General features: G+C 44.8%; 1 protein-coding gene across 1 annotated transcript in view; it reads left to right on the top strand.

Annotated features, from left to right (window-relative positions):
• Positions 1-24,578, top strand: part of LOC138674688 (NXPE family member 3-like) — a 50,275-nt gene extending 25,697 nt beyond the window's left edge. Inside the window, exons 4-5 of the mRNA XM_069762504.1 lie at positions 6,221-6,436; positions 23,769-24,578. Coding sequence (XP_069618605.1) covers positions 6,221-6,436; positions 23,769-24,301 — 749 coding nt within the window. The 3' untranslated portion in view covers positions 24,302-24,578. The remainder of the gene's footprint in view (positions 1-6,220; positions 6,437-23,768) is intronic.
• The last annotated feature ends 3,367 nt before the right edge of the window (positions 24,579-27,945 follow it).

Below are 27,945 nucleotides of genomic sequence, written 5' to 3'. Positions count from 1 at the left end.
TGATATGTCATGGACTCCTATACCCCACCCTGGACATGTCCCTATCCCCCCACTAAAGAGCCTGATATGTCATGGACTCCTATACCCCACCCTGGAAACATCCCCTATCCTCTAAAAGGAATCTGATATTCCCTGGACCTCTATATGCCTCCCCTCCCCCACCCCCGTATTTTTACCATATGCTTTGGCAATGCTAACATGTACTTAGTCCTGCCAATAAAGCTCATTTGAATTTGAATTTGAATTTGATAGATAGATAGATAGATATATAATATATGTAGATAGATAGATAGATAATAGATAGATAGATAGATAGATAGATAATAGATATATAGATAATAGATAGATAGATGATAGATAGATAGATAGATAGATAGATAGATAATATATAGATAGATAGATAGATAGATAGATAGATAATAGATAGATAGATAGATAGATAGATAGATAATAGATAGATAGATAATAGATAGATAGATAGATAGATAGATAGATAGATAGATAGATAGATAGATGATAGATAGATAATAGATAGATAACAGATAGATAGATAATAGATAGATGATAGATACTGTAGATAGATAGAAGGAATGAGAGAGATAGATAGGTAGATAGATAGATAGATAGATAGATACTGTAGATAGATAGATAGATAGATAATAGATAGATAGATAGATAGAAGGAATGAGAGAGATAGATGATAGATAGATAGATAGATAGATAGATAGATAGATAGATAGATAGATGAATGATAGATAGATAGATAGATGATAGATAGAAGGAATGAGATAGATAGGTAGATAGATAGATAGATAGATAGATAGATAGATAGATAGATAGATAGATAGATAGATAGATAGAAGGAATGAGGCCGACGTCACACTAGAGAGTTTTACGGACGTATGAGAGGCTCAAAAACAACGCATTGCACACGGACCAATGTTTGTCTATGGAGCGGCTCCTATCTGCCGTATATTTCGCAGCCGTATTTTACAGGCGTAAAAAATCGCAGCATGCTGCGTTTGTCAGCGTATTGCGCAAAAAATCCACCAATAAAAGTCTTGTCAACCTTGCCAACGGATTACATACGGAGCACTGTTTTGGGAACATTTCTGCATTTTGCGCCAGTAAAAAACGGACCGTATTTTCCTATGCCAAGTGTGACGCCAGCCTGAGATAGTTAGATGATAGATAGAAGGAATGAGATGGATAGATGTAGATAGATATATGGATAGTTAGGCGACTGTCACACATCCGTTTGTTTCCGTCAGGCAGGATCCGGCGAACTTTTGAAAAAACGGATCCTTTGCAAATAGTGAAAAACTGATGCAACTGATCCGTTTTTTAAAAAAGATAGAGCAAATGTAAAATGTGCATGATTTGGATGAAACATGCATGAAAAACCGGATTCGGAGGCCGGATTCATCATTTTGCATCTCAGTTTCATACGTTTTTCGCCGGATCCGTCGCTGTGCGTTTTTTTCGCCGGACAGAAAAAAACGTTCCTCTGCAAAAACCGGATGAAACATCAATCAATATAAATGAGAAAAAACAGATCTGGCAAAAAAAAAACCGGATCCGTTTTTTTCAATACTCGCCAGATTGTGCCTGACGGCAAAAACCTGATGTGTGAAAGTAGCCAGATAGATCTATGGATAGATATATCTACGTGTCTATAGATATATCTATCTATAGATATATCTATCTATAAATATATCTATAGTTAGATATAGCCATAGTTATAGCCATAGATATATCTATAGATATATCCATAGTTATATCTATAGATATATCTATATATAGATCCATGGATATCCATGTATAGATATATAGATTTATCCATAGATATATAATAGCAAGGCCAATGTTGATTAATGAACATAAAAAAATGGAAAAAAATGGCGTGGGCTCCCGCGCAATTTTCTGCACCAGAGAGGGAAAGCTGACAGCTGGGGGCCAATATTTGTAGCCTGGGAAGGGGTTAATACTCATGGATCTTCCCAGGCTATGAATATCAGCCCGCAGCTGTATATTTAGCCTTTACTGGCTATTAAAATAGGGGGACCCCCCAAAAAATGACATGGGGTCCCCCTATATTTTATAGCCAGAAAGGCTATGCAGACAACTGCGGGCTGATATTCATAGCCTAGAGAGGGGCCATGGACATTTGCCCCCCCGGCTACAAATCCCAGCCCGCAACCGCCCCATTAAATGGCGCATCATTAAGATGCGCCAATTCCGGCACTTAGCCCCTCTCTTCCCAGTCCCCTGTAGCAGTGGGATATGGGGTAATAAGGGGTTAATGTCACCTTGCTATTTGTAAGTTAACATTAAGGCTGGATAATAATGGAAAGGCGTCATTAATACGCCTATCCATTACTAATCCTATAGTAGTGAAAGGGTTAAAAAAGAAAAAGACACAGCCAGAAAAATGTATTTTAATATTCTTAATTTAACCATACTTACCATACTCGATCGCCTGCAAAAAAAAAAAAACCCAACCGTATACTACCTGTCCGCCATAGTCCAATTAATTACGAGTCTCCCACGACGATCTCCCCTATAGAACAGTGACATCAGGTGATGTCACTGCTCAATAGGGCCTTCAGTGACACACTGACAGGAGACAATGGCTCCTGCAGTGTATAACTGAAGAGGTTACCTCAGTTCAGGGTCTCACTTTATGGCAAAGCTGCGTGGGAATTTTCCCACACAGCAGTGCCAGAAGTGAGACTAGGGACTATTTCTCACAGGGGCGGAGGAATACAGTGCGGGAGGATACCTTCCGTCATTGTATTCCTGGAGCCCCTGGAGAGCGGTCACATCAGACAATGCTGCTGCTCTCCACAGAAGATCGTCGTGGGACACTCGTTTTAATTGGATATCTGTGGATCAGGGAGTATAGTGTTTGTTTATTATTTTAATATTTTTTACAGGTGACAACGGCTTCGGGGATCAAGGTGACAAGGTGATGATGAGTATGTACTCTGTGTTATATGTACTGTATGTCTATATGTATGTGTTGTCTGTACTGTATGCATGTTATAAAGTACAGATCAAAAAATGGTACACACCTTCTCATTTAAAGATTTTTCTGTATTTTCATGACTATGAAAATTGTAAATTCACACTGAAGGCATCAAAACTATGAATTAACACATGTGGAATTATAGACTTAACAAAAAAGTGTGAAACAACTGAAAAATATATCTTATATTCTAGGTTCTTCAAAGTCGCCACCTTTTGCTTTGATGACTGCTTTGCACACTCTTGGCATTCTCTTGATGAGTTTCAAGAGGCAGTCACCGGGAATGGTTTTCACTTCACAGGTGTGCCCTGTCTGGTTTAATATGTGGGATTTCTTGCCTTATAAATGGGGTTGGGACCCTCAGTTGTGTTGAGCAGAAGTCTGGTGGATACACAGCTGATAGTCCTACTGAATAGACTGTTAGAATTTGTATTATGGCAAGAAAAAAAGCAGCTAAGTAAAGAAAAACGAGTGGCCATCATTACTTTAAGAAATGAAGGTCAGTCAGTCCGAAAAATTGGGAAAACTTTGAAAGTGTCCCCAAGTGCAGTGGCAAAAACCATCAACCGCTACAAAGAAACTGACTCACTTTTCAGTTTTTGAAATTCCCACAAAAATGTAAAATAAACCAATCAATTTCGTTCAGCTTCACAATTGTGTTCCACTTGTTGTTGATTCTTCACCAAAAATTTACATTTGGTATCTTTATGTTTGAAGCCTGATATGTGGGAAAAGGTTGAAAAGTAACAGGGGGCCGAATACTTTCGCAAAGCACTGTATGTCTCCAATAAATTGGTGTTTTAATGAAAATCTACGCTGGAGAATCTTCTCTCTTCACTACGCAAACGTTTGGGCACCGCTGGTTAAAATTACTGTTATTGTGAACAGTTAAGCAAGTTGAAGATGCAATGATCTCTAAAAGGCCTACAGTTAAAGATGACGCATTTCCTTTGTATTTTAGGGGGAAAAAATGTCATTTTTTTACATTTTAAAAATTACAAATAGAAAAATGAACTGCTGAAAAAGTTTTAGCACCCTGGAGATTTGTGTGTTCAGACAACTTGGACCAAGGTTTCAGACCTTATTTAGCCTGTTAGGGTTATGGCTTGTTCACTATCATCATTAGGAAAGGCCAGGTGATGCAAATTTCCCAGCTTTATAAAAACCCAGCCTCCTCTAACCTTGTGCCAAAAATAGCAGCCATGGGTTCTTCTAAGCAGCTGCCTACTGTAGTTTGAAAATGAAAATAGTGGAGTTCCACAAAGCAGGAGAAGGCAATAAGAACATAGCAAAGCGTTTTCAAGTTGCTCTTTCCTCATTTAGAAATGTAATTAAGAAATGGTAGTCACCAGGAACAGTGGAGGTCAAGATAAGGTCTTGGAGACCAAGCAAAACTTCAGTTAGTGCTGCTCATAGGATTACTATAGAGGCAAGTCAGAACCACTGCTTGACTGCAAAAGATCTTCAGAAAGATTTATTAGACACTGGAGTTGTGATACGTTGTTCTACTGTTCAGAGACACCTTCACAAATATGGCCTTCATGGAAGAGTCATCAGAAGAAAACCTCTCCGGCATCCTCACCATAAAATTCAGCATCAGAAATATGCAAAAGAACATCTGAACAAGTAACTTGAAAACAAATCCTGTGGACCGATGGGGTTAAAATAGAACTCTTTGGCCACAATGATCAAAGGTATGTGTGGGGAAAAAAGAGCACAGAATTTCAGGAAAAGAACTTATCAACAACCATTAAGCATGGGGGTGGATCATTCATGCTTTGGGGTTGTGCTGTGGCCAATAGCACATTTCACGGGGAGAGGGAAGAACAGATTCAATAAAATTTTAACAAATTCATGAAGCAAACAAAACACTATCTGTAAAAAAAAGCTAAACAGGATGGCTCCTACAAATGGATAATGAACCTAAACACACGTCAAAGTCCACAATAGACTACCACAAAAGGCGCAAGCTGAAAGATTTACAGTGACCCTCACAGTCCCCTGATCTGAACATCATTGAATATTCGTGGCTAGACCTCAAAATAGCAGAGGAAGCAAGACGAGCCAGGAATCTCACAGAACTGGAAGAACTTTCCAAGGAAGAATGGATGAAAATCCCTCAAACAAGAATTGAAAGACTCTTGTCTGGCTTCAAAACGCTTTTACAAACTGTGATACTTTCAAAAGACGGTGCTACAAGGTACTAAACATGCAGGGTGCCCAAACTTTTGCATCAGCCTATTTTCTGTTGTGAATTCTGTTGTCAGGCTCCCTCCTGTGGTCATGAATGGTACTTCGGCTGGTTCCATGGACTTCCTCTGGTGGGTGTTTCTGAGTTTCCTTCCTCAGGTGACGAGGTTAATTCGTTAGCTGGCTGCTCTATTTAACTCCACTTAGATCTTTGCTCCATGCCACCTGTCAATGTTCCAGTATTGGTCTAGTTCACTCCTGGATCGTTCTTGTGACCTGTCTTCCCAACAGAAGCTAAGTTCCTGTTTGTTTTTCTTTGGTTTGCTATTTTTCTGTCCAGCTTGCTATTTTTATTGCTGTCTTGCTTGCTGGAAGTTCTGGGACGCAGAGGGAGCGCCTCCGCACCGTGAGTCGGTGCGGAGGGGCTTTTTGCGCCCTCTGCGTGGTCTTTTTGTAGGTTTTTGTGCTGACCGCACAGCAACCTTTCCTATCCTCGGTCTGTTCAGTTAGTCGGGCCTCACTTTGCTAAATCTATTTAATCTCTGTGTTTGTATTTTCATCTTTACTCACAGTCATTATGTGGGGGGCTGCCTATTCCTTTGGGGAATTTCTCTGAGGCAAGGTAGGCTTTATTTTTCTATCTTTAGGGCTAGCTAGTTCCTTAGGCTGTGCCGAGTTGCATAGGGAGCGTTAGGCGCAATCCACAGCTATTTCTAGTGTGTGTGCTAGGATTAGGGATTGCGGTCAGCAGAGTTCCCACGTCCCAGAGCTCATCCTTATTATCAGTAACTATCAGGTCATTCCGTGTGCTCTTAACCTCCAGGTCCATTGTTGTCCTGACCACCAGGTCATAACAATTTTCCTTTTTGTTATTTTTAAAATGTAAAAGATTACAAAAATATATATATATATATATATATATATTGCCTAAAATGTAGTAGAAATCTGTCTTTTAGAGATGATTTCAGAGTCCATCCATCATACCATCCAATTGTCTTGTAGGACTCACCTCCAACCTCCCTGTATGCCGACGTGGTCAAGACTCTCCGCAGCCCTCTGGGTTCTATTACGCTGATAGATGGACATCACTATCTTGCTTGAACCATCATTTTCCTCAGCCCTCAGATGCTCTCACCTGCTTGAAAGGAAAAGACATCTACATGGTGGGAGACTCAACTCTACGTCAGTGGTTTGAATATCTTGAGGGATTCATTCCAAGTAAGATCACTTTCTGTCTCCTTCAGGCTTAAATTAGTTTTCTGATCTACTGAGTCCATATTTCAAATATAAGGTATAAGCTATAGGCACATAATTCAGATTTATACCCCAAGAGTTTTTTTTTTCAGAAAACCCAGAGGATTTCACGGGCCGCCACTATAGACAGAATAGCAATATACAGTGGGTACGGAAAGTATTCAGACCCCTTGAAATTTTTCACTCTCTTTTTCATTGCAGCCATTTGGTAAATTCAAACATAGTAACATAGTAACATAGTTAGTAAGGCCGAAAAAAGACATTTGTCCATCCAGTTCAGCCTATATTCCATCATAATAAATCCCCAGATCTACGTCCTTCTACAGAACCTAATAATTGTATGATACAATATTGTTCTGCAAAAACAAGTTTCTGCAAAAACTTGTTTCTGCAAAAACAAGTTCATTATTTTTCTCATTAAAGTGCACTCTGCACCCCATCTTGACTGAAAAAAAAAACAGAAATGTAGAAATTTTTGCAAATTTATTAAAAAAGAAAAATTGAAATATCACATGGTCATAAGTATTCAGCACCTATGCTCAGTATTGAGTAGAAGCCCCTTTTGAGCTAGTACAGACATGAGTCTTCTTGGGGATGATGCAACATGTTTTTCACCCCTGGATTTGGGGATCCTCGGCCATTCTTCCTTGCAGATCCTCTCCAGTTCCATCAGGTTGGATGGTGAACGTTGATGGACAGCCATTTTCAGGTCTCTCCAGAAATGCTCAATTGGGTTTAGGTCAGTGCTCTGGCTGGGCCAGTCAAGAATGGTCACAGAGTTGTTCTGAAGCCACTCCTTTGTTATTTTAGCTGTGCTCTTAAGGTCATTGTCTTGTTGGAAGGTGAACCTTCGGCCAAATCTGAGGTCCAAAGCACTCTGGAAGGGGTTTTCATCCAGGATATCTCTGTACTTGACTACATTCATGTTTCCTTCAATGACAACCAGTCGTCTTGTCCCTGCAGCTGAAAAACACCCCCATAGCATGATGCTGCCACCACCATGCTTGACTGTTGGGATTGTATTGGGCAGGTGATGAGCAGTGCCTGGTTTTCTCCACACATACTGCGTAGAATTATCACCAAAAAGGTCTACATTCGTGTAATCAGACCAGAGAATCTTATTTCTCATAGTCTGGGAGAAGTTTATGTGCTTTTTTTAGCTAACTCCATGCGGGCTTTCATACGTATTGCACTGTGGAGAGGCTTCCATTGAGCCACTCTGCCATAAAGGCCCAACTGGTGGAGCGCTGCATTGATAGTTGGACTTTGTGGAACTTTCTCCCATCTCCCTACTGCATCTCTGGAGCTCAGCCACAGTGATCTTGGGGTTCTTCTTTACCTCTCTCACCAAGGCTCTTCTCCCACGGTTGCTCAGGTTGGCTGGACAGCCAGGTCTAGGAAGACTTCTGGTGGCCCAAAATTTCTTCCATTTAAGGATTATGGAGGCCACTGTGTTCTTAGGAACCTTGAGTACTAGGGATGAGCAACCTTTACTTTTATAGGATCGGGTCGGGTTTCACGAAACCTGACTTTTTCAAAAGTCGGGTCGAGTGAAATCGGCCGATCCTATAAAAAAGTCGGGGTCGGCCGAAACTCGAAACCCAATGCAGTGCATTGGGTTTCCAATGGTTCCCAGGGTCTGAAGGAGCGGAAACTCTCCTTCAGGCTCTGGGATCCATATTTAAGTGTAAAATAAAGAATTAAAATAAAAAATATCGCCATACTTACCCTCTGACGCGGCCTGGTACTAACCGGGAACCTTCCTTCCTTCGAATCAGCCTTCCAGGACCTTGCGGTGACGTCGCGGTGATGTCGCGGCTTGTGATTGGTCACGCGGCCGCCCATGTGACCACTCGCGCGACCAATCACAAGCCGCGACGTCACCGCGACGTCACCGAAGGTCCTGGAAGGGCTGATTCTTAGGAAGGAAGGCTGCCGGAAAGAAGCAGGGCGCATCCGAGGGTGAGTATATACCTAATAGGAATATACTCTTCCAGGACCTTCGGTGACGTCGCTGTGACGTCGCGGCTTGTGATTGGTCGCGCGAGCGGTCACATGGGTGGCCGCGTGACCAATCACAAGCCGCGACATCACCGCGACATCACCGCAAGGTCCTGGAAGGCTGATTCGAAGGAAGGAAGGTTCCCGGTTAGTACCAGGGTGCGTCAGAGGGTAAGTATGACGATATTTTTTATTTTAATTCTTTATTTTACACTTAAATCTGAATTCCGATACCAATTCTCGATATCTTAAACATATCGGGAATCGGTATTGGAATTCCGATTCCAGATTCAGAAGATCGCCGACTTCATGGCCGACCCCACACAGGGGTCGGGTCGGGTTTCATGAAACCCGACTTTGCCAAAAGTCAGCGACTTCTGAAAATTGCCGACCCGTTTCGCTCAACCCTATTGAGTACTGCAGAAATTCTGTTGTAACCTTGGCCAGATCTGTGCCTTGCCACAATTCTGTCTCTGAGCTCCTTGGCTAGTTCCTTTGACCTCATGATCCTCATTTGGTCTCACATGCACTGTGAGCTGTGAGGTCTTATATAGACAGGTGTGCGCCTTTCCAAATCAAGTCCTAACAGTTTAATTTAACACAGCCGGACTCCAATGAAGAAGTAGAGCCATCTCAAGGAGGATCACAAGGAAATGGACAGCATGTGATATAAATATGAGTGTCTGAGCAAAGGGTCTGAATACTTATGACCATGTGATATTTCAGTTTTTCTTTTTTATTAAATATCAAAACTTTCTACATTTCTGTTTTTTTCAGTCAAGATGGGGTGCAGAGTGTACATTAATGGGAAAAATGAACTTTTTTGAATTTTACCAAATGACTGCAATGAAAGAAAGAGTGAAAAATTTAAAGGGATCTGAATACTTTCCGTATCCTCTGTACATATATATACAGTATATATTGGGTCTTTAATGGTATTTTTCATCATCCTATATGGTTAAAAGGGATATCTAGGGCTTTTGTTTAGTAGCAGGGTCTCAACTGGCTCATGTTTGGAACTTCAGGTAAAACCATAAGCTACAGGGAACAGATTACACAGTCAGAATTAAGGGTTCTGGACATATGGGAAGGACAAAAACGCTGAGTGTGTAATCTCATATTTTTAACTTTGGGTAAAACAAAAGCTTTTGCAGCCTTACGGAATATGTTGGCGCTATATAAATAAAATTATTATTAATTATTATTACCTCAACGGTAAACAGATACAGGATCAGATTCAAGGTTCAAGATGCAGTTGCAGAGTTTATACACCCCAAAAACTCTGATGGGTGGGCAAGGTTAGTCCCGTTCAGAACATTTACAGTTTCCAGTTATTTCGTACGCTGCATGCTCACTTGTACACTTTATGCTATACCAGATAGCCTTGTGTGTGGTGACAAAACACTTTAAAAGAGTTGTCCGGCTAACAAAGTACATTTTCATCAATAGATTTTTAGAATAAAAACAATTGGGTGTGTTAAAATAATGTTCCTGTGCTTAGATAATTTTATAAAAATGCCCCTGCTATGTACTGTGTAATGGCTGTGTCTGACCATGCAGAGCTGCTCCAGTTCTTGATTTGGCACATAACACAACTCTCTGATGGGTGAGGAAGAATAAGTAATTATGCAGAAGATATAACAGTGGCTTGTAGCTCCTGCTTTCTGTGAGGTAAACACTTCCTTCCCCTGTTTTATCACAAAAGAGAGTGTTTCTATTGTATCCCCAGTTCCCTGAACTCATCATAAATCAAGTCAGTGATGTAAGAGCTCCGGCTGCAGCTGCCACTAAAATCATATGTCACTGACTTTATTTGTGATGAGGACTGAAGACGAGGCAGAAATACTCCTGTGATAAATCAGGAAAGGAAATGTGTTACCTCACAGAAAGACTACTACACTCTCTGTGACGCTGAGTCACATTTCATGGACAAGTCGTGAGTGGGAGAATTTAAGGTCATAAACCAGTAGGGTACGTAATAAATGAAAGGGTGAGTCTCTGCATTAGATAACCCTGACAAAGGAACAAAGTGAGACTGCTGAATTGGTCAACCACCAGCCAAATAACAGTTTTACCACCGAAGGCAAATCTTTAATGAAATCCATGGACCAATGAGTCCACGGTCTTTATGGAATTGGTAATTAAGCCAATTGCTTGGCCGGCCAGTTATGACTGACTTTAGAGAGTGCCCAGACCTCACAAGCAGATGTAAAATCTTTTATATCATTATTCATAGACAGGCACCAAAAAGCCTAGTAATAGCTTTCCGCATCCCAGGATGACCACTCAAGACAAAATCATAAAACTTCTGCAACAGACACAATCCTTGGTACACAGGCACAAATAATTTGCACTCAGAAGTGGTGGAAAGAGCCAACGACGGGACTTTATTGATCTCAGTTTCCCACTCCGAAGATACCACAAAAACCACAACTGGAGGAGAAACAGAACTAAGACTGTATGATAGTGTGTTAGACTTCCCATTCTTGGACTCTGGCCTCAATATGATAGAGAAAATGAATCTAGAAAAAAATAAAGACCGTCTGGCCTGTCTAGGAGTTAGTCATTTAGCTAATTCAATATGCGTTAACTTCTGATGGTCAATGACAGTTTAAAAGTCAGTGACTCACAACTTCTAACATCATGATTTCTTTCAGCCGACCAAAATTTTTTATAGAAAAAACCACATGGCCGCAAATTGGTCAGCGTTTTGGAATGCTAAGATATAACAACCTCTACCCCGACCTCCAAAGCATCCACCTGCACAATGAATATTTCTTGGAGATCGGGTTGGATTAGAACACGAACAGACATAAAACTCTTTCCATTTTTCAAAAGCCCTAATAGCATTCAGTGGCCAAACCTTGAGATCCACCCCCCGTAAATGTGAGGTCAATAAGAGATTTAGCAATCTGAGAAAAATGAATTTCCTTTATTAGTTGGTGAATCCTACAAAACATTGTAATGCTTTGAATGACCTGGTTGTACTCAATCTAATATGGCCTGCACCTTCCCAGGACCCATCAGCAGATAAAATGAACCCTATGAATGAAAGTCCTTCTGACAGCAATCAATAACAGGATTGTGAAAATGCAGTCATGGAAGTCCCAGTACCACCCCAGCAGGTAAATTATCTAAGACTAAACAGAAAATGGATTCAGAGTGAAGTGTTCCCACTTGAAGCGTGAATTCCATCGTTATTGGTTAACAAAGCACTGAAGTAGAGGTGTTTTGTCAATAACAAAAATTGTAATTTTTTTCCAGACTAACTTTCCCTAATCCTAATTTCAGAACCAGTCAATGAAAGCCAATGCTGGCAACACCTGGTTCTTGAAGGACACAACCATATTAAACTGTACTTTATATTTGCAGAAAAACGGTACCTGGAAGTCTGGGTGACCCCCCTCGACAGTCACTCAGGTTTTGGCGTTTCCTAGGTGGCTTTTCAAATTGACAGTGAGTTCTACAGTCCTTTAAAAAATGTCCTGCAAGACTACAGCATAGATGGAGTCCAAGATCTTGTCTAAATCTTATTCTCCACAACACAAAAACTGGCAACTCCAACCTCCAATGGCTTCACTGTTGGTAACAGGACATGCTCCGGGAGAGTATAATGAGCACCATGCTGTTCACCACATCTCTCATGGATTGTCCACCAACGAACAAGGCGAATAATGAAGAACCAGAGCATCCTTCAGAGTCTCGTAAGATCTAGCAGTAGCAAGTCTAGCTCCTGAGAGCTGTGTCATTCCACGGAATTGCAGTGGGCCATTGGGGGTACTCGGTGCAGTAGTCCTCAATGGTGCGGCACCCAGGGGCGGATTATAAGAGGGTCAATCTGGGCGGTAGCCCAGGGCCCAGTGGTGTGGGGGGGCCCTGGGCTACCGCACACAGATTGCCCGCTGGCCGCCGCCATCATCAGGGCACTCGCAGCAAGTCTCATCATCATATGACAGTGACTCAGCACAGTGCACACAGTGAGTCACTGTCTCACTGACACAGTGCAGTGGCACCCCCGGCCGTGACCCACCCACCCAGCCGCCCGCCTGCTGCCCCTGTCAGAAGACTGGTTTGTTTGTATGTGTTGCCGCCGCCGCCGGCGCGAGTGCCGGGCCCGTGCGGCCGGCCGCCGTGCCCCTGCCGTGCCGTCACTCTCGATCACTGAGGACACTGCCCATGCCGTGCCGGGAGCCCCCCCGGACCCGGTGGGCAGAGAGAGGGGGCCCGCATCGGGCCCCGTCTCATCTGCTCACCGGGCCCCTAGCGGCGCTGCCTGCGTCGGTTAGTTTCCTATTGCCGTGCGGGCGCGCCCGCACGGCAATAGTTAACGTCGGCCGCAGGCGCAGCGCACACGTCGCCGGCGTCTGACGTCATTGTCAGTCGCCGGCGAGTGCGCGCTGCTGGAGGGGAGGGAGCTCACCGCCTGGATCGTTGGTAAGGTGAGGACTGGAGAATTTTTTTTTTTTTAATAATCTGAGTGGAGATATAATAAATATAACGGTGGAGAAGTCGGGAGTGGGGGTGATGGGGGTGTGTGATTGGGGGTGTGTGATTGGGGGGGGGGGTGGCAGGTGCAGAATGCTGGGAGCAGGAGGACACAGTCTGGGACTGGGGCAGTCTGATATCTGGACACACTGGGTCTGGGGGGGCAATGATGCTGGAGGAGGAGGGGACACAGTCGGGACTGGGGGGGCCTCAAATGATTGCTATTTCTGGACACTGGGGCCTGGTGGGGGGCAATGCAGGAGACACTGGGGGGGGGGAATGCTGGAGGACACAGTCTGGGGACTGGCTGAGCTGTGGGCAGATGATTGCTGGACATACTGGTCACGGTGCAATGATGCTGGAGGAGGAGGACACAGTCGGGACTGGGGGGGCCTCAAATGATTGCTATTTCTGGACACTGGGGCCTGGTGGGGGGCAATGCAGGAGACACTGGGGGGGGGGAATGCTGGAGGACACAGTCTGGGGACTGGCTGAGCTGTGGGCAGATGATTGCTGGACATACTGGTCACGGTGCAATGATGCTGGAGGAGGAGGACACAGTCGGGACTGGGGCCTGGGGCCTCAAATGATTGCATTGCTATTGCTGGACACACTGGGGGGGGCAATGCAGGAGACACTGGGGGGGAAATGCTGAAGGACACAGTCTGGGGACTGGCTGGGCAGATGATTGCTGGACATACTGGTGCAATGATGCTGGAGGAGGAGGACACAGTCGGGACTGGGGGCCTCAAATGATTGCATTGCTATTGCTGGACACTGGGGGGGGGGCAATGCAGGAGACACTGGGGGGGAAATGCTGGAGGACACAGTCTGGGGACTGGCTGGGCAGATGATTGCTGGACATACTGGGGCAATGCTGGAGGAGGACACAGTCTGGGGCAGATGATTGCTGGAGACACTGACTGGGGCAATGCTGGAGCCTGAGGACACAGTCTGGCTGGGGCAGATGATTGCTGGACATACTGGGGCATATTGCTGGACAGGACACACTGGGGGCAATGCTGGACATACTGGGGCAGATTGCTGGATACACTGTGTGGAGGTAATATGCTGGACACACTGGGGGTAATATGCTGGCCACACTGGGGCAGATTGTTGAACATACTGTCATGGGACAGGATGGAGACAGATGGGGCAGGATGGGTAAATCATATGGGGCAGGATGGATACTCATGAGTGCAGGATGCGAGAATATATTGCAGGAGCCAGGAATGAGATAAACGGGGCCAGGGTGGGAAATATTATTTCCGTAGGGGCTAATTAAGGGATATTATTACTGCAGTGATGTATTTATTTTATTTTTTGCGTATACTTTTTTTAAATGGGGGGGCGGTCCTGTTACTGTGCAGAGTGACACTATATTGCCTTTTTTTCTTCATGTGGTGTAATGTTGAAATTGTGAAAATTTAAGTAATGTGTTCTGCAAGCGGAGCTCGAGATAACTGTGTTATTTCCTGCAGAAACAACAAACAAGCCCTGGCTGGAATAAATGATGGCAGTCTGTGCTTCATGACAGATGAAGGACTTCACCGCTAGAGACGTCACTGGTGAGTCAGTGTTATCTATACACTGACACTATACACTGTAAACCAGGGGTGTCAAACTGCATTCGTCGAGGGCCTCAGCTCAGACCGTGCGTGTTTTCAAGATTTCCTTTGCGTTACACAAGGCGCTGGGATCATTCTGTGCAGGTGATTAAATTATCACCTGTGCAATACAAGGAAATCCTGAAAACATGACCTGTTTGCGGCCCTCGAGGAATGCAGTTTGACACCCCTGCTGTAAACCATATACAGAGCTCCTGTGTATAATGTCGCCAGTGATCGCTGTATAACCTCTACACAGACACTGCATACCAATTACAGATCTCCTGTGAATACTGGCAGTTATGGTGACAGTATTTTGTTTTTTTATTTATTTATTACTGTCAGGATTGTAGTATTCAGTCACTATGTGGTGGTAATATGTGGTCTGGAAATGGTGTTGTGGTATTTGTCCCTTGTGTGTGCTATTTGGTCACCAAGTGGTGGTAATATGTGCTCTTGACATGGTGTAGCGGTATTTGTTCCTTGTATGTGATATTATTCGGTCACTGGTGGTAATATGTGGTCTGGCATTTGTTCCTTGTGTGTGATATAATTTGATCACTGTGGTGGTAATATGGTGTCTGGTCATGGTGCGGTGCTATTTGTTCCTTGTATGTGATATTATTCGATCACTGGGGTTGTAATTTGTGGTCTGGTCATGGTGCGGTGCTATTTGTTCCTTGTATGTGATATTATTGGTCAAAATATACCTAAATTGTATTGCAGATTTTAACAAATATTTAATAGGTTACAGTAGAGTAGGACCCGGCCATTTTTCTGGAATAATCTGGCTCGGGTATGTCACATGACCCCCGTCACATGACCCCCGGGCCCCGTCACATGACCCCCGTCACATGACCCCCGTCACATGATCCGGGGGGCCCACAGTGTCTGAACAGCCCGGGGCCCTGGCTACCCTTAATCCACCCCTGGGGCACCCCTATTCCTGTCTGGTTCATCATAGATTAAACCTAATGCATCAAAAAAGGTATCAACTGAAGCCCGTTGTGGGGTTTGTGGGCACAAAGAAAATGCCAAGGTTTGAGGGCCCACTCGCATAAGGGACACGATTATTCCCACCCTCTGAAACTCATTCTCTGAGGACCGAGACTGCAGGTTAAAAAATGTGCCTAAAGTGTTGGCACCTTTGAAGTATTTGTCCCAGAAAAATATTACAATTACACATGTTTATTTTTTTTTTCTATTATAACAACACAAAAAGAGCTGAGAAAAAATTTGATAAATCGGCAGGGCAAAATTCTTCGCACCCTCAACTTAATATTTGGTTTCACACCTTTCGAAATAATCAAATGCAATCTGTAACAACTCTGCTGGCATCACGGCATGGCCTCTCACCTCTCACAGTATCTTACCCACTGCTCCAGGTCATGATGCGGTTTCTATTTCTTGCCAGCTCCATATTCTGTGCCTCTGCCCTCTGCATGCTCCCTCGCTGTGTGTATAGTGGGTGGCGCCAGAACTCTCTGGTTCTTATAGGAATCAGGTGCACCTGTCTAATCTGTTCCTAACCAATTACCAAGAGGCCTCCAGTATTTAGTGCAGCTCCACCCAGAGGACTGGGCCTGTGCAATGTGTTAGCTCAGTTTGTGTCTTGCTTCTGAGTTTGCCAGGCCTTGCACTGTGTTACTCCCACTCTAGAGGTTTTTCTCTGTGTTTTTGCCTTGATCTTGTTGTCCGCCCTCCAGGAGGCAGAATATCCTGGTCCCTGTGTCTTTGTCCTTGTGTCTTGTTCCATTGCCTTGTCTGTACTTTGTCCTACCTCTGTCTCCTTGTCTGTGGCTTCCTTCCCTGCTGTGTCTTTCCTTGTGTTCTCAGTCTGCTTACACTCCGCACTCTTGCGGCTCTTCCTGCTCTGTACCTTTGTGGCTTTACCTCTGCTCTGCACTCCTGCGGTTCTGCTCCATTCTACTCTGCTCTGCTCCCATTGCTGCAGTAATCTCTTGCTGCAGCTCCTCTCCACATTCCTTGTGGCTCCGCTCTGCTTAGCTTCTGCAGAAATCTCTTGCTGCAGCTCCTCTCTGCATTCCTTGCGGTTCTGCTCTGCTTAGCTTTTGTTGCTACACTATCTCTTGCTGCTCTTCCGCTCCTATCTGCAGCCTTGCACTTCTCTTCTGTGTGAACAGGTCCTAACCTGTTCCTTCATTCTCCTTTCCTTCTGGCTTGTTTCCGTACCCTCATCTCCTGTGTGAACAGGTCCCAACCTGTTCCTTCATTCTCCTTTCCTTCTGGCTTGTTTCTGTACCTGCATCTCCTGTGTGAACAGGTCCCAATCTGTTCCTTCATACTTCATTTCTTTCTGCTTGTTTTCTTACCTGTACCTCCAGTGTGAACAGGTCCCTACCTGTTTCTTCATACTACATATCCATACCTGCACCTCCTGTGTGAACAGGTCCCTACCTGTTCCTTCATACACCACATTAACCAGTCCTGTGTTCCTGCCATCCCTGCCAGTGCTGTGTTTCTGCCAGCCCTGTGTTCTCTGCCAGCCCTGTGTTCTCTGCCGTGCCTGCCAGCCCTGTGTTCTCTGCTGTGCCTGACAGCCCTGTGTTCTCTGCCGTGCCTGCCAGCCCTGTGTTCTCTGCTGTGTCTCTGCCAGCCCTGTGTCTCAGCCGTGCCAGCCTACTCGTCTGAGTTTCAGCCGTGCTCTTCGGCCTTTCCTGCCTGATGCCCGCACCTGTCCTAGTGTTCCTGTTCTCCAAGTGGGATCAGCAGCGACAGCCGGACACCACCCTGGAGTAGCACCTGGCAGCTGCCTGCTGCACAAGCCTGACCTCACCATCAGAGGCTCCAGTGAAAGCCCAGGCAGCTGTCATAGTCACACCCCTTCCAGGGTAGTCTGGTTTGTGGCACAGAGGGGTCACAAACCCCTGAGCTCACACCCACCAGTCAGGGCATGAGCGTGACAGTTTGCACAGGCCATGGCCAACACTGTATCCCATGTCCTACCGGTCGCAGAGCATGATGAACTTTCTCTCTGCCCGTATGAGCAACCTGAAAAATTTGCTCCACCAAGGGTGGTTCAGATTGAAGAGACTTCTGACCCAATTATAGTCTCTAATGCACTATTCATGCAACTTCAGACCTATGAGGAGGAGCACGACCCAGCTGACCCACCTATGTTCTATGGGAATCCTGAAGAATGCCAGGGGTTCCTGAAATAGTGCTTGCGCTACATCCTGCAGAATGCAGCTTGTTTCCCCTCTGACCGGGTCAAGGTGGGTTACATCATGTCCTACCTGGCCAAAGATGCTCTAATATGAATAACTCGCCTCTGGGAAGCAGGGGATCCTATCGTCATGAACCTAGGGGCCTTCCTGGTGGCCTTCCGTAGAGTCTTTGACATACCACGTCCTGCTGCTCTTGTGAAGTCTTCCCCATCTAGATCTGAGAGGTGCTCCAGATGGGTGAAACCCGTGAAGAAACCTCCACGCCAAGCCATGATCGTCTGTGATCCTCCAGTTCCTCTACTCGTTAAAGCAGCTACCCATGTGAAGCCTAAGGAGGTTGATGAGAGTGGGCTGGCAAAGCAACAGCGTGAAATCAGCCATAAGAAGGGCATACAATGTTGCTGCTGTTTTGAGGAACACCTGGATGGCCTCTGTCCAGGGGATCTAAAGCTCCAAAACCTCGGGCCAGTAGGAGAGACTGCCCTTGGTGAGAATAACTCCCTTCCGCTAAAGTCTGTGTCTGTTCCGGTGCCTTGTGGGAGCTTCGGTCCTGCAGATGTATTCAAGCTGCAATCCAGACGGAGTCTAAGTGTGGTTCCTGTTCCACAGCTCCAGAATCCTGTGAAGGTGTTTGGTGAATGCTGAGTCCCACTTATGAACAGTCCAGTGTCGAAGGGACTACTACAGCTCCAAATCGGAGCATTATATTCAAAGAAATTTGTTTTTCACTTGCTCACCAGTTTGCCCATTGGTCCTTCTGAGCCGGGTACTCTACTGCCCAGTCCGGTCCGAGGACCCAGCATGCTGCTGCATTTTGAACTACCTAGTCTCCTGAGGTCTCTAGTTCCTATAATGCAAGGTAAGTCTACAGTGTTGTCAACTTCACCTTATCTGCTGGTTAAGTCATGGTGTGCTGACGCCACTGAAAAAAAGGAAGCAGTGGCGCCCTCTCTGCACACCTCCAGTGACAATACCAGTGACCAGTTCCCAGGAACATCCCTGTCGCTTAAAATTTTTTCTCTGAACTATGGGCAGAAGATGCTTCCTGTAAAGACGCCTTCAGACTCCATGTGGCAGGTGGATGAAGAAGTTGAAGCAGAAGCTCTTGTATCTCTGTTCTTCACCAATCCAGAGGAAGAGATGGTCCAGTTTTCTCAGAGTAACAGGCTGATGGGGCTTCCTGAATGTATGTCTTCTGCTTCCAAGTGGCTACTTGATACTAAGACAGAGACTTATTCATCCTCTAATCTGAAAGAGGAGGTTCAGCTTTTTCAGGGTACCAGGCTGAAGATGTTTACTGTATGTATGCCTCCAGCTTCCATCTGGCTATTGGGTGAAGATCCCGAGACAGAAGTGTTCTCATCTCTGCTTCCCACCAGTCTAAACGGGGAGGTTCACATTTCTTGTGATTATGGGCTTAAGTTGGATCCAGTGAAGGTGTCTTCAGTTTCCAAAGAATCGGATTATGTTGAGGTCAAATCAGAAGCTTCCAAGTCCCTGCTTTCAGTCAACCAGGTGAAAGAAGTCCTGGCCCTTGTATCTTCAGTGTGGGAAGCTGATCTTGCTGGACTCAAAGAGACTGGGCATCCTGAGACCTCTAATGTCTCATCTACCTCATTCTACCAGAGGAATGTTGTGATGGCTCTGACTATGTGTGCTCCTATCCTTCTTCTATAAGTTATTCTGGTGGGCTTGAAGAAAAGGGGCCGTAAAGGGGGGTACTTTAACAACTCTGCTGGCATCAAGGCATGGCCTCTCATCTGTCAAAGTATCTTACCCACTGCTCCAGGTCATGATGCGGTTTCTATTTCTTGCCAGCTCCATATTCTGTGCCTCTGCCCTCTGCATGCTTCCTGGCTGTGTGTATAGGGGGCGGCGCCTGAACTCTCTGGTTCTTATAGGAATCAGGTGCACCTGTCTAATCTGTTCCTGACCAATTACCAAGAGGCCTCCAGTATTTAGTGCAGCTACACCCATCACCATCAGAGGCTCCAGTGAAAACCCAGGCAGCTGTCATAGTCACGCCCCTTCCAGGGTTGTCTGGTTTGTGGCACAGTGGGGCCACAAACCCCCCGAGCTCATGCCCACCAGTCAGGGCGTGAGCGTGACACAATCAATCACTTACTATAACCATCAACAAGCTTCTTTCACCTTAAAACTGGAATTTTGGACCACTCTTCTTTTGAAACCTGTCTCTCATACTTGAAGGGTGTTGTTACAGGGTTACCGTGCCAGAGAAGAAGACCGCAGAGTCTGATTGCTACTACTGTGCCGAAAAGAAGCATTTCACCTTCTTTTTAAACAGTGTAAATTTCTTTTGGCAGAACAGGGGTTAATCGATCATGTTGAGAACTCTGAGCACGGTTAGCCACTCCTATTCTTTATACAGTATAATCTGGGTCCTGACTAAAACACAAAGTCAGAGTAGCTTATGCTGCATGGCTGGGATAGTTGTTTGGTGGTTATATGAGATGGCATTTGATGGGTTTATCAGTGACTGTTGCTTGGGTTTGTAAGTGTGATAATTCCCTTTCCTTCTCCTACTTTAGTTTTTCCCCATGCTCCACTTCCCGCTGCATTCCTCTGTTACATGTGAGTGAATATTTGTATGCCTGGTATTTTCCGTTGTCCCTGTTCATCTGGTTTGTGTATTATGGTGCACAACTACTGTTCCCTGGGTGGGGGAAGGGTACAGACGGACGGTGGATGCAGGAGATAAGGCAAGGTACGTAAGATCTTCACCTTCAAAATTAACCAGGGGAACAAACTGAGCTAGGGTTCCCCCTAGTGTTAGGGACAGGAAAGGAGCCCTAGTTCCTGGGTCACCCAACATCCGAGCCGTGACAGGTGCCTTCTCCCAGCAGCAATTTTAAGATCTCTCCACAGGTGTTCACAATAACATCACTAAAAAGCTCCGGCAACTGTCCAGGGTTGCAGAGCGGCATTGGAATAAAACACATTCGCAAGACGACTTCCCTGCATTCAAACAGGCAACACTCCCTTTTAAATCTGCCCTCACCTCTGCTAAAGAGGCCTATTTCACAACCCTCGTATCTTCACTATCCTACAACCCCAAACAGTTATTCAAAACCTTTAACTCCCTCCTCCGCCCCCCACTGCCCCCTCCAACCTCCCTCATCTCTGCTGAGGACTTTGCCACACACTTTAAAAATAAGATCGACCAAACGAGGCAAATCGTCATTGTTCAACCATCACAACCCCTTTGTATACCAGACCAATGACTAAACCCCATAACCTCCCTCTCCAAGATCACTGAAGGGGGGCTTAATTGTCTCCTCTCCAAATTGCACCTCACCACCTGTGTGCTTGACCCCATCCCATCCCACCTCCTCCCCAACCTCACCACCACACCTATCCCATTCCTAACCTACCTCTTCAACTTATCACTAACTTCTGGCACCTACCCTTCTGCTTTTAAACATGGCACAATCACGCCTAACCTTAAAAAGCCAACCCTCGACCCAACAGCTATGTCCAGCTATCGCCCAATATCACTGCTCCCATTCGCTTACAAACTCCTGGAGCAGCATGTCCACGCTGAACTTTCCTCCCACCTCTCATCTAACTTGCTCTTTGACAATCTACAATCTGGTTTCCACCCCTATCACTCAACTGAGACCGCCCTGACCAAAATCACTAACGACCTACTTACCGCCAAAGCTAACGGACAATACTCTGTATTCCTCCTTATAGACCTGTCCTCTGCTTTTGACACAGTTGACCACTGCCTCTTACTACAGATCCTCTCCTCCTTTGGCATCAAAGACCTCACCCTATCCTGGATCTCCTCATACCTTTCCAACCGCACATTCAGTGTCTCCCACTCCCACACTACCTCCTCATCCCACCCTCTCTCTGTTGGAGTCCCCCAAGGCTCTGTTCTAGGACCCCTACTCTTCTCAATCTATACACTTGGCCTGGGACAACTCATAAAGTCCCATGGATTCCAGTACTACATTTATTCTGATGACACTCAGATCTAACTTTCCGGCCCAGACGTTACCTCTCTGCCTCTCTGCTGTCCAGAATCCTTCAGTGTCTATCAGCCATATCCTCCTTCTCCTCTCGCTTCCTCAAACTCAAAGTGGACAAATCTGAACTCATCACCTTTTCTCCATCTTATAGATCTTCCATACCTGACCTATCTATCGTAATTAACGACATCACGCTTTCCCCGTACCAGAAGTCCGCTGCCTCGGAATAACCCTTGACTCTGCTCTGTCCTTCAAACCGCATATCCAAGCTCTTTCCACCTCCTGTCTCCTCCAGCTCAAAAATATCTCCAGAATCCATCCTTTCCTCAACCGTCAATCTACTAAAATGCTTGTGCATGCCCTCATCATCTCCCGCCTTGACTATTGCAACATCCTTTTCTGTGGCCTCTCTGCTAACACCCTTGCACCTCTCCAGTCCATCCTTAACTCTGCTGCCCAACTAATTCATCTCTCTCCTCGCTACTCCTCTGCTTCCCCTCTCTGCAAATCTCTTCACTGGCGACCATTCCCTCAGCTTATCCAGTTCAAATTACTAATACTGTCCTACAAAGCCATCCATAACCTGTCTCCTCCATATATCTCTGAACTAATCTCCTGATATCTTCCCTCACGTAATCTCCAGTCCTCCCAAGACCTCCTTCTCTCCTCCACTCTTATCCGCTCCTCACCCAACTGCCTCCAAGACTTCTCCAGAATATCCCCCATCCTCTGGAATTCACACATCCGACTATCAACCACATTCGGATCCTTCAGACGGAACCTGAAAACCCACCTCTTCAGGAAAGCCTACAGCCTGCACTGATCCTGCTGCCTCCTCACCACTACCGAAGCTACCGCCTCACCAACACCGGAGAACCCTCAACCTATTGTCTCCTTCCCCACCAACCTGTAGAATGTAAGCCCGGGCAGGGTCCTCGCCCCTCTGTATCAGTCTGTAATTGTTAGTTTGCTTACTGTAAGTGAAATCTGTAATTTGTATGTAACCCCTTCTCATGTACAGCACCATTGAACCAATGGTGATATATAAATAAATAAATAAATAAATAATAATAATAAAATACTTCATTTTCAGGAACTATTTCAAAGGTGCCAACACTTTCGGCCATAACTGTATGCCAGTTGTAATGTGACACTGACTAACTCTTCACGGACAAGCTGCGAGTCGAGAAAGTCAAGGAGTTCAAGGTTATTAGCCAGGAGGGAACATCATAAACAGAGGGGTGAAACAAAGACATAGTCAGGTATAGTCTTAGATCAGAATTCCAAGGTTTGGGATCAAGACAAAGTGGCTAGGCAAACGAATGGTCAAAGGCAAATCCAAGATCAAAATATAAGAACTTAGAGCATAGAACAAACACACACCACTTAAGCTAAGCTACAACTGGCAATATTCTAATAATTGCCAGACAGCTAAATAGCCAGGTAATCATCTAGAAAGGATGGCACCTGGAGGAAACCCTACAGGGGCAGCCAGAGTGGACAGCTGTCATTCATTGTACTGACAGCTCGGCACTCCACTGCCTCAGATTGGGTGACTGAGATGTCACTCACAATCCTGACCATTCAGCATACACTTGATCCTATAAGGTGGTTGAGTGGTCACTCAGAGCGTCCTTAGGACACTGTGAGTGGTGGAGTTATGCCAATCTCTTGTTTCCTTCACCAGCCAGGAGATGTGGTATGTGCAGACCAAATCCCTACACACTGAGACACAGTCATTACACAGTAATTAGCAGGGGCACATTTATAACATTATGTCAGCACAGGGACATTTTTTTAACACATCCAAATGTGGAACTTATTTTTATCCAAAGATCTATTGATTAACATGTAATTTGTTCATGTGACAATCTCCTTACATTTTCTAAATATTGTATATTGTAAACTACTTTGTAAATTTCCACATGGATTTCCATAATCTGAATGGTAGAGATCATGTATGAAAGGACAATTGTAGTAGACATATGTGTGAAGTAATACAAGTCATTTCCTATTTTAGGTCTTAAGAAGATAGACCTACACGTTCATTACCTTTCGGGACCTCTCTTAGCAGTAGATGCTGACGCTGGTCTGGTCATCAGATATAGGTCCCATGGACTGCCCTTAAAGACCACGAAGACATTAGTTTCTAACCTTCAATATGAATCCGCTCAACTGGCCGGGATCGATGGTGGCCCTAACACTGTTGTAGTGATGACTTTTTGCCCCCATTTTGCATCTTTTCCACTGAGGGTTTACTTAGAAAGATTGGAAAAGGTCCAACAGGCAGTTGCATCTTTGCTTTTTCGGAGCCCTGAAACTACTGTGATAATTAAATCCGCTAATACTGGTTTTGAGAAGTTATGTACCAGTGATTGGTTGTCTCTTCAGCTGGACATTATAATGAGGGCGGTCTTCAAGGGAATGGGTGTGATAATCCTGGATGTCTGGGACATGACATCCTGCCACTATCTTCCCATCAACATCCACCCAGGACCCCCAGTAATCAAGAATGAGGTGGACCTCATGTTGTCTCACATATGTCCAAAATGATGAGATGCCTGATATACAAGGGTTATTGTTTTGCCTTTAATTTGCCTTTAGCCTTTAATTCCTAGAATTTGTTCTTATGATGCAGTAGTCTTGTAGTCTCCGATCCACGGATTTTATACTTCTTATCTTATATATTTTCACTAGTCAGCAAACAACATGTTCTGGGTATATGACAAATAAAGGTTAGCATGACCCGGGGTAACAGGGGGGCTACACGAGTTACATTGAGTTACATTTGTTGTAAATGGTAAAAAATACTGCCTCGTGTTTCATTATATCAAATAAAGTGACTTGCTCACAACCTGTGTGCAGTTTCCTTTTTCTCCAAGTGTGCTTGTCAATGAAGGGCGTAACCTCCTGACTTGGCCTCACTGGTGATCTGGCATATCTGACATTGGGTCAGAATGAAAACAGCTACAACAGTTTTTGGCTCCCGAACACGGGACCGTGGTAACCAGCCTATTTGGAATCCGTATGTGGGAGCTTCCTGGGAGATTGGACATGCAAATCCAGCTGTCACAAGGTGAGAAATTTGATTCTTACGCTTTATTTTGCTCTTGCAATCTCTCTGGATCTCTCCATATCTCTGGGTAAAGGCTGCAAATACGGTTCAAAGAACCTACATCACCAGTGAATTTTGTGGTTTGTCTGTTTATGTCCGTATGAGAGTTGAATAATAGAGTAATAAGACGATCATGGTTATCTATATTATGATATTAACTGGTTGTATAGTGCAGCCCTGGGACAGACTCTGTGCAGTTTTGTTGTTTTGGTCTTTTGGTCATCTTGGATTGTCAGTACTTGTATAGGGTTGAATTTCTGTGGATTATGTTTATGTAGTTGGCTTTGGCGTTTTTGCAGTGTTAGTGAACACTGCTGTAGTTTTCATAAGTTGCGTTAATTCCAAGGTACAGTAGGCAGGCTGTGCAAATCCTTGTACACATGTGTATGAGAACCTCTGAATGACATGAGTGATATGAGTGATGAGTAACTGAGTATAAGGGATAAGTAAATAAATCCCTGATTGATGAGGGGTTCCATTAGGTGTGGTCCTCTGTATATGACAGAGGACATTAGTCAACTCACTTTGAGCTGAATCAGGCGGAGTGATTGAGATAAGGGATTTTGTTCTCTTCTTTTTGTAAAAATCAACTGATTGCAAGAAAAAAAATAATAAAAATCCCTGAATGAGCATGTATGAATGAATCATCACATAAGTATCATTACTTATCCAATGGTTGCTGGGGGTCCAGGATGAATCAGTTGTGGATATTTTTAATCTACATCTGAGATTCAATGAAATCCGTGTTATATATGGTTTGACATTGGATAGTTTCCTGGATGCATTTGGCCAGTCGCAGTCAGGGTTCAGCAGTTACTCAAATTATACAGTTTTTTGCCCTTATAGTGAAGTCCCTTGGGGTCTAGTGGAGGATGAAGGTTTTGTAGAAATTGATTAAGTCTAAGAACTGCTGCATCCTGTTTCTGTGCGAAAAACACTTAATTTCTAAAATTCTGATGGCAGGGGTGAATGAAGCCGCTGCACAATTGCTTGTGAGGTTCTCCTTTCTGTGTGGAGGGATTCAGTAAGTTCTTATCTCTGCTGAGTGCCTGATGGGAGGGGTGGATGAAAAACGCTGTGAAAGTTCTCTATATATTCTGTCCTTGGTGTAGTATGCGCTGGGAGATTTGTGTTTAAAGTAACAGTACTATACTAAAAGAAAGAAAAAGAACTGTGCCTGTTTTAGAAGAAATTTGTGAGAGATTGTTTGGTCATCAGTGTGTGTTGTCACCTTCTTCTAGTTGTGTGATTTATGCCTAGCTAATTGAGGATCAGCAAAAGGAGGTAGCCAACTGCACGGCTGATCTAGTAGGTTAGAGGCTTATCACACCTGGGCCTTTCTACTTTAGTCAGCGAGGTTTTTTTGTGGTCAGAGGCACTGAGCCTTCCCACGATCCATGGAGCTGGTCTAGTAGGTTAGAGGCCTATCACACCTGGACCTTCCTACCTTAGTCAGCTGATCTAATGGGTGATAGGCAAAGAGCCTTCTCATTACATCTTGTAGGTCTACTGGGTGAGAGGAAAGGAGCCTTCCCGCTACACCTTTACAGGCTCATACTGACTTGCTACGTGTGGCCCGTGGACAAGGTCCAGGCACACTGAAAAGGCATTGGCAGAAGGGTGAGCTGTCTGGAGAAAAAGTTGAAGCCATGAGCAACTTGCTCTGTTTGCAGTCAGGGCCCCCAATGGGATCCAAAACAGCTATACAGATTGTAAAGGACAGAGAAGGAAAGGAAGCAGTGAAAATTGTTTGACCAATATTTAAAAAGGCGAACATGCCGGAGTGTGGATGTTTGGATGTACAGAAGTGGCACAGTTTCAGAGAAGATAATAGAGGCTGGATAAAAGACAAGGGAAGAGAGCAACACGTGAATACATGGTGTCGTGTGGCAGAGGAAACACAACAGTATGGAAGTAAAGAAACTACAGTAGGACATAAGGTGTATTATGACTGTTTTGATGCACAAAAATCTGTGACTATGACTGCTGGCGCCCCACCTCTTGTCTTGACTTGTAAACACTGTGGTCAGACAAACCCAGACTGTAGAGATACTTGCATGACCTGTGCTCCAACCCGACCTAACCCAATTACGCTAAATCCTGTCCGGACAAGATCACATGTAGTGACATAAGCTGACACTGTAGTGTGGGTACTGGAGACACTGACTTTTGGGGAGGAAACTGACAGCAATCCAGAGAGGGAGGAAGTTGTAGAACAGTATGTCACCCCCACTGATCATCCGGTCAACTCCACCACCAGACAACCAATCACATCAGGACCAAGAAGGGTGAGTAGGGTAAGACAGAAACAGGAATATTATCCCTGGAGCCCCTCTGACCAGCTACCTATGCTAAAACAGTTGCCTGACCCTGAGAACCAACCTTTCCACAATCTCATTGGTAATCAGGTCTGGCATTATCAAGTCTTCATGTATCACAGTGCCGGCTGCCCCAGTGTCAATCAAAATCAGTCTACTTAGTGTCCTTTTGCGACATCTGTAAAAGTCTTAATTATGCGTCCTAATATGTCACCTGCCTTTGCTCTCTCACCAACCTCTCTAGGTCTGCCCAGTTGCACTTATATGCCCGTTGTCTTTATTTGTCTGTAAAATGAGAAAGCTTGGTTCTCAAGGTCAGGCAACTGTTTTAGGGTAGCTAGCTGGTCAGAGGGTCTCCAGGGATAATACTCCTGTATCTGTCTTACTCTACTCACCCTCCTTGGTTCTGATGTGGTTGGTTGTCTGTTGGTGGAGGTGATCAGATGATCAGTGGGGGTGACATGCTGTTCTACAACTTTGGTGACAATTTACCCCCCACATGACATCCATGCCATACTCGTACAAGTTCAACCAAAACACCTGTCTATGGCCAGACAGCTCAGACTTGAATGTGCTCTAATACTAATTTGTGAATATGTCACTCTCAAAAGATGTAATGTTCTGAATCCAGCCACCCTTTCTGCCTCAGGATTCAGAAAAGGGGTAATTGATGTCAGTATTAGCCTGCATAGAACTGATGAGTCAGGAGACAGTGAGTTTTGCACACGTTCATAAAAAAAAAAGGCTGTTCCTAATGCAGATTT

This window comes from Ranitomeya imitator, chromosome 4, assembly GCF_032444005.1.
Source record: "Ranitomeya imitator isolate aRanImi1 chromosome 4, aRanImi1.pri, whole genome shotgun sequence".
NCBI lineage: Eukaryota > Metazoa > Chordata > Amphibia > Anura > Dendrobatidae > Ranitomeya > Ranitomeya imitator.
This window is presented reverse-complemented; position numbering and strand designations above follow the sequence as displayed.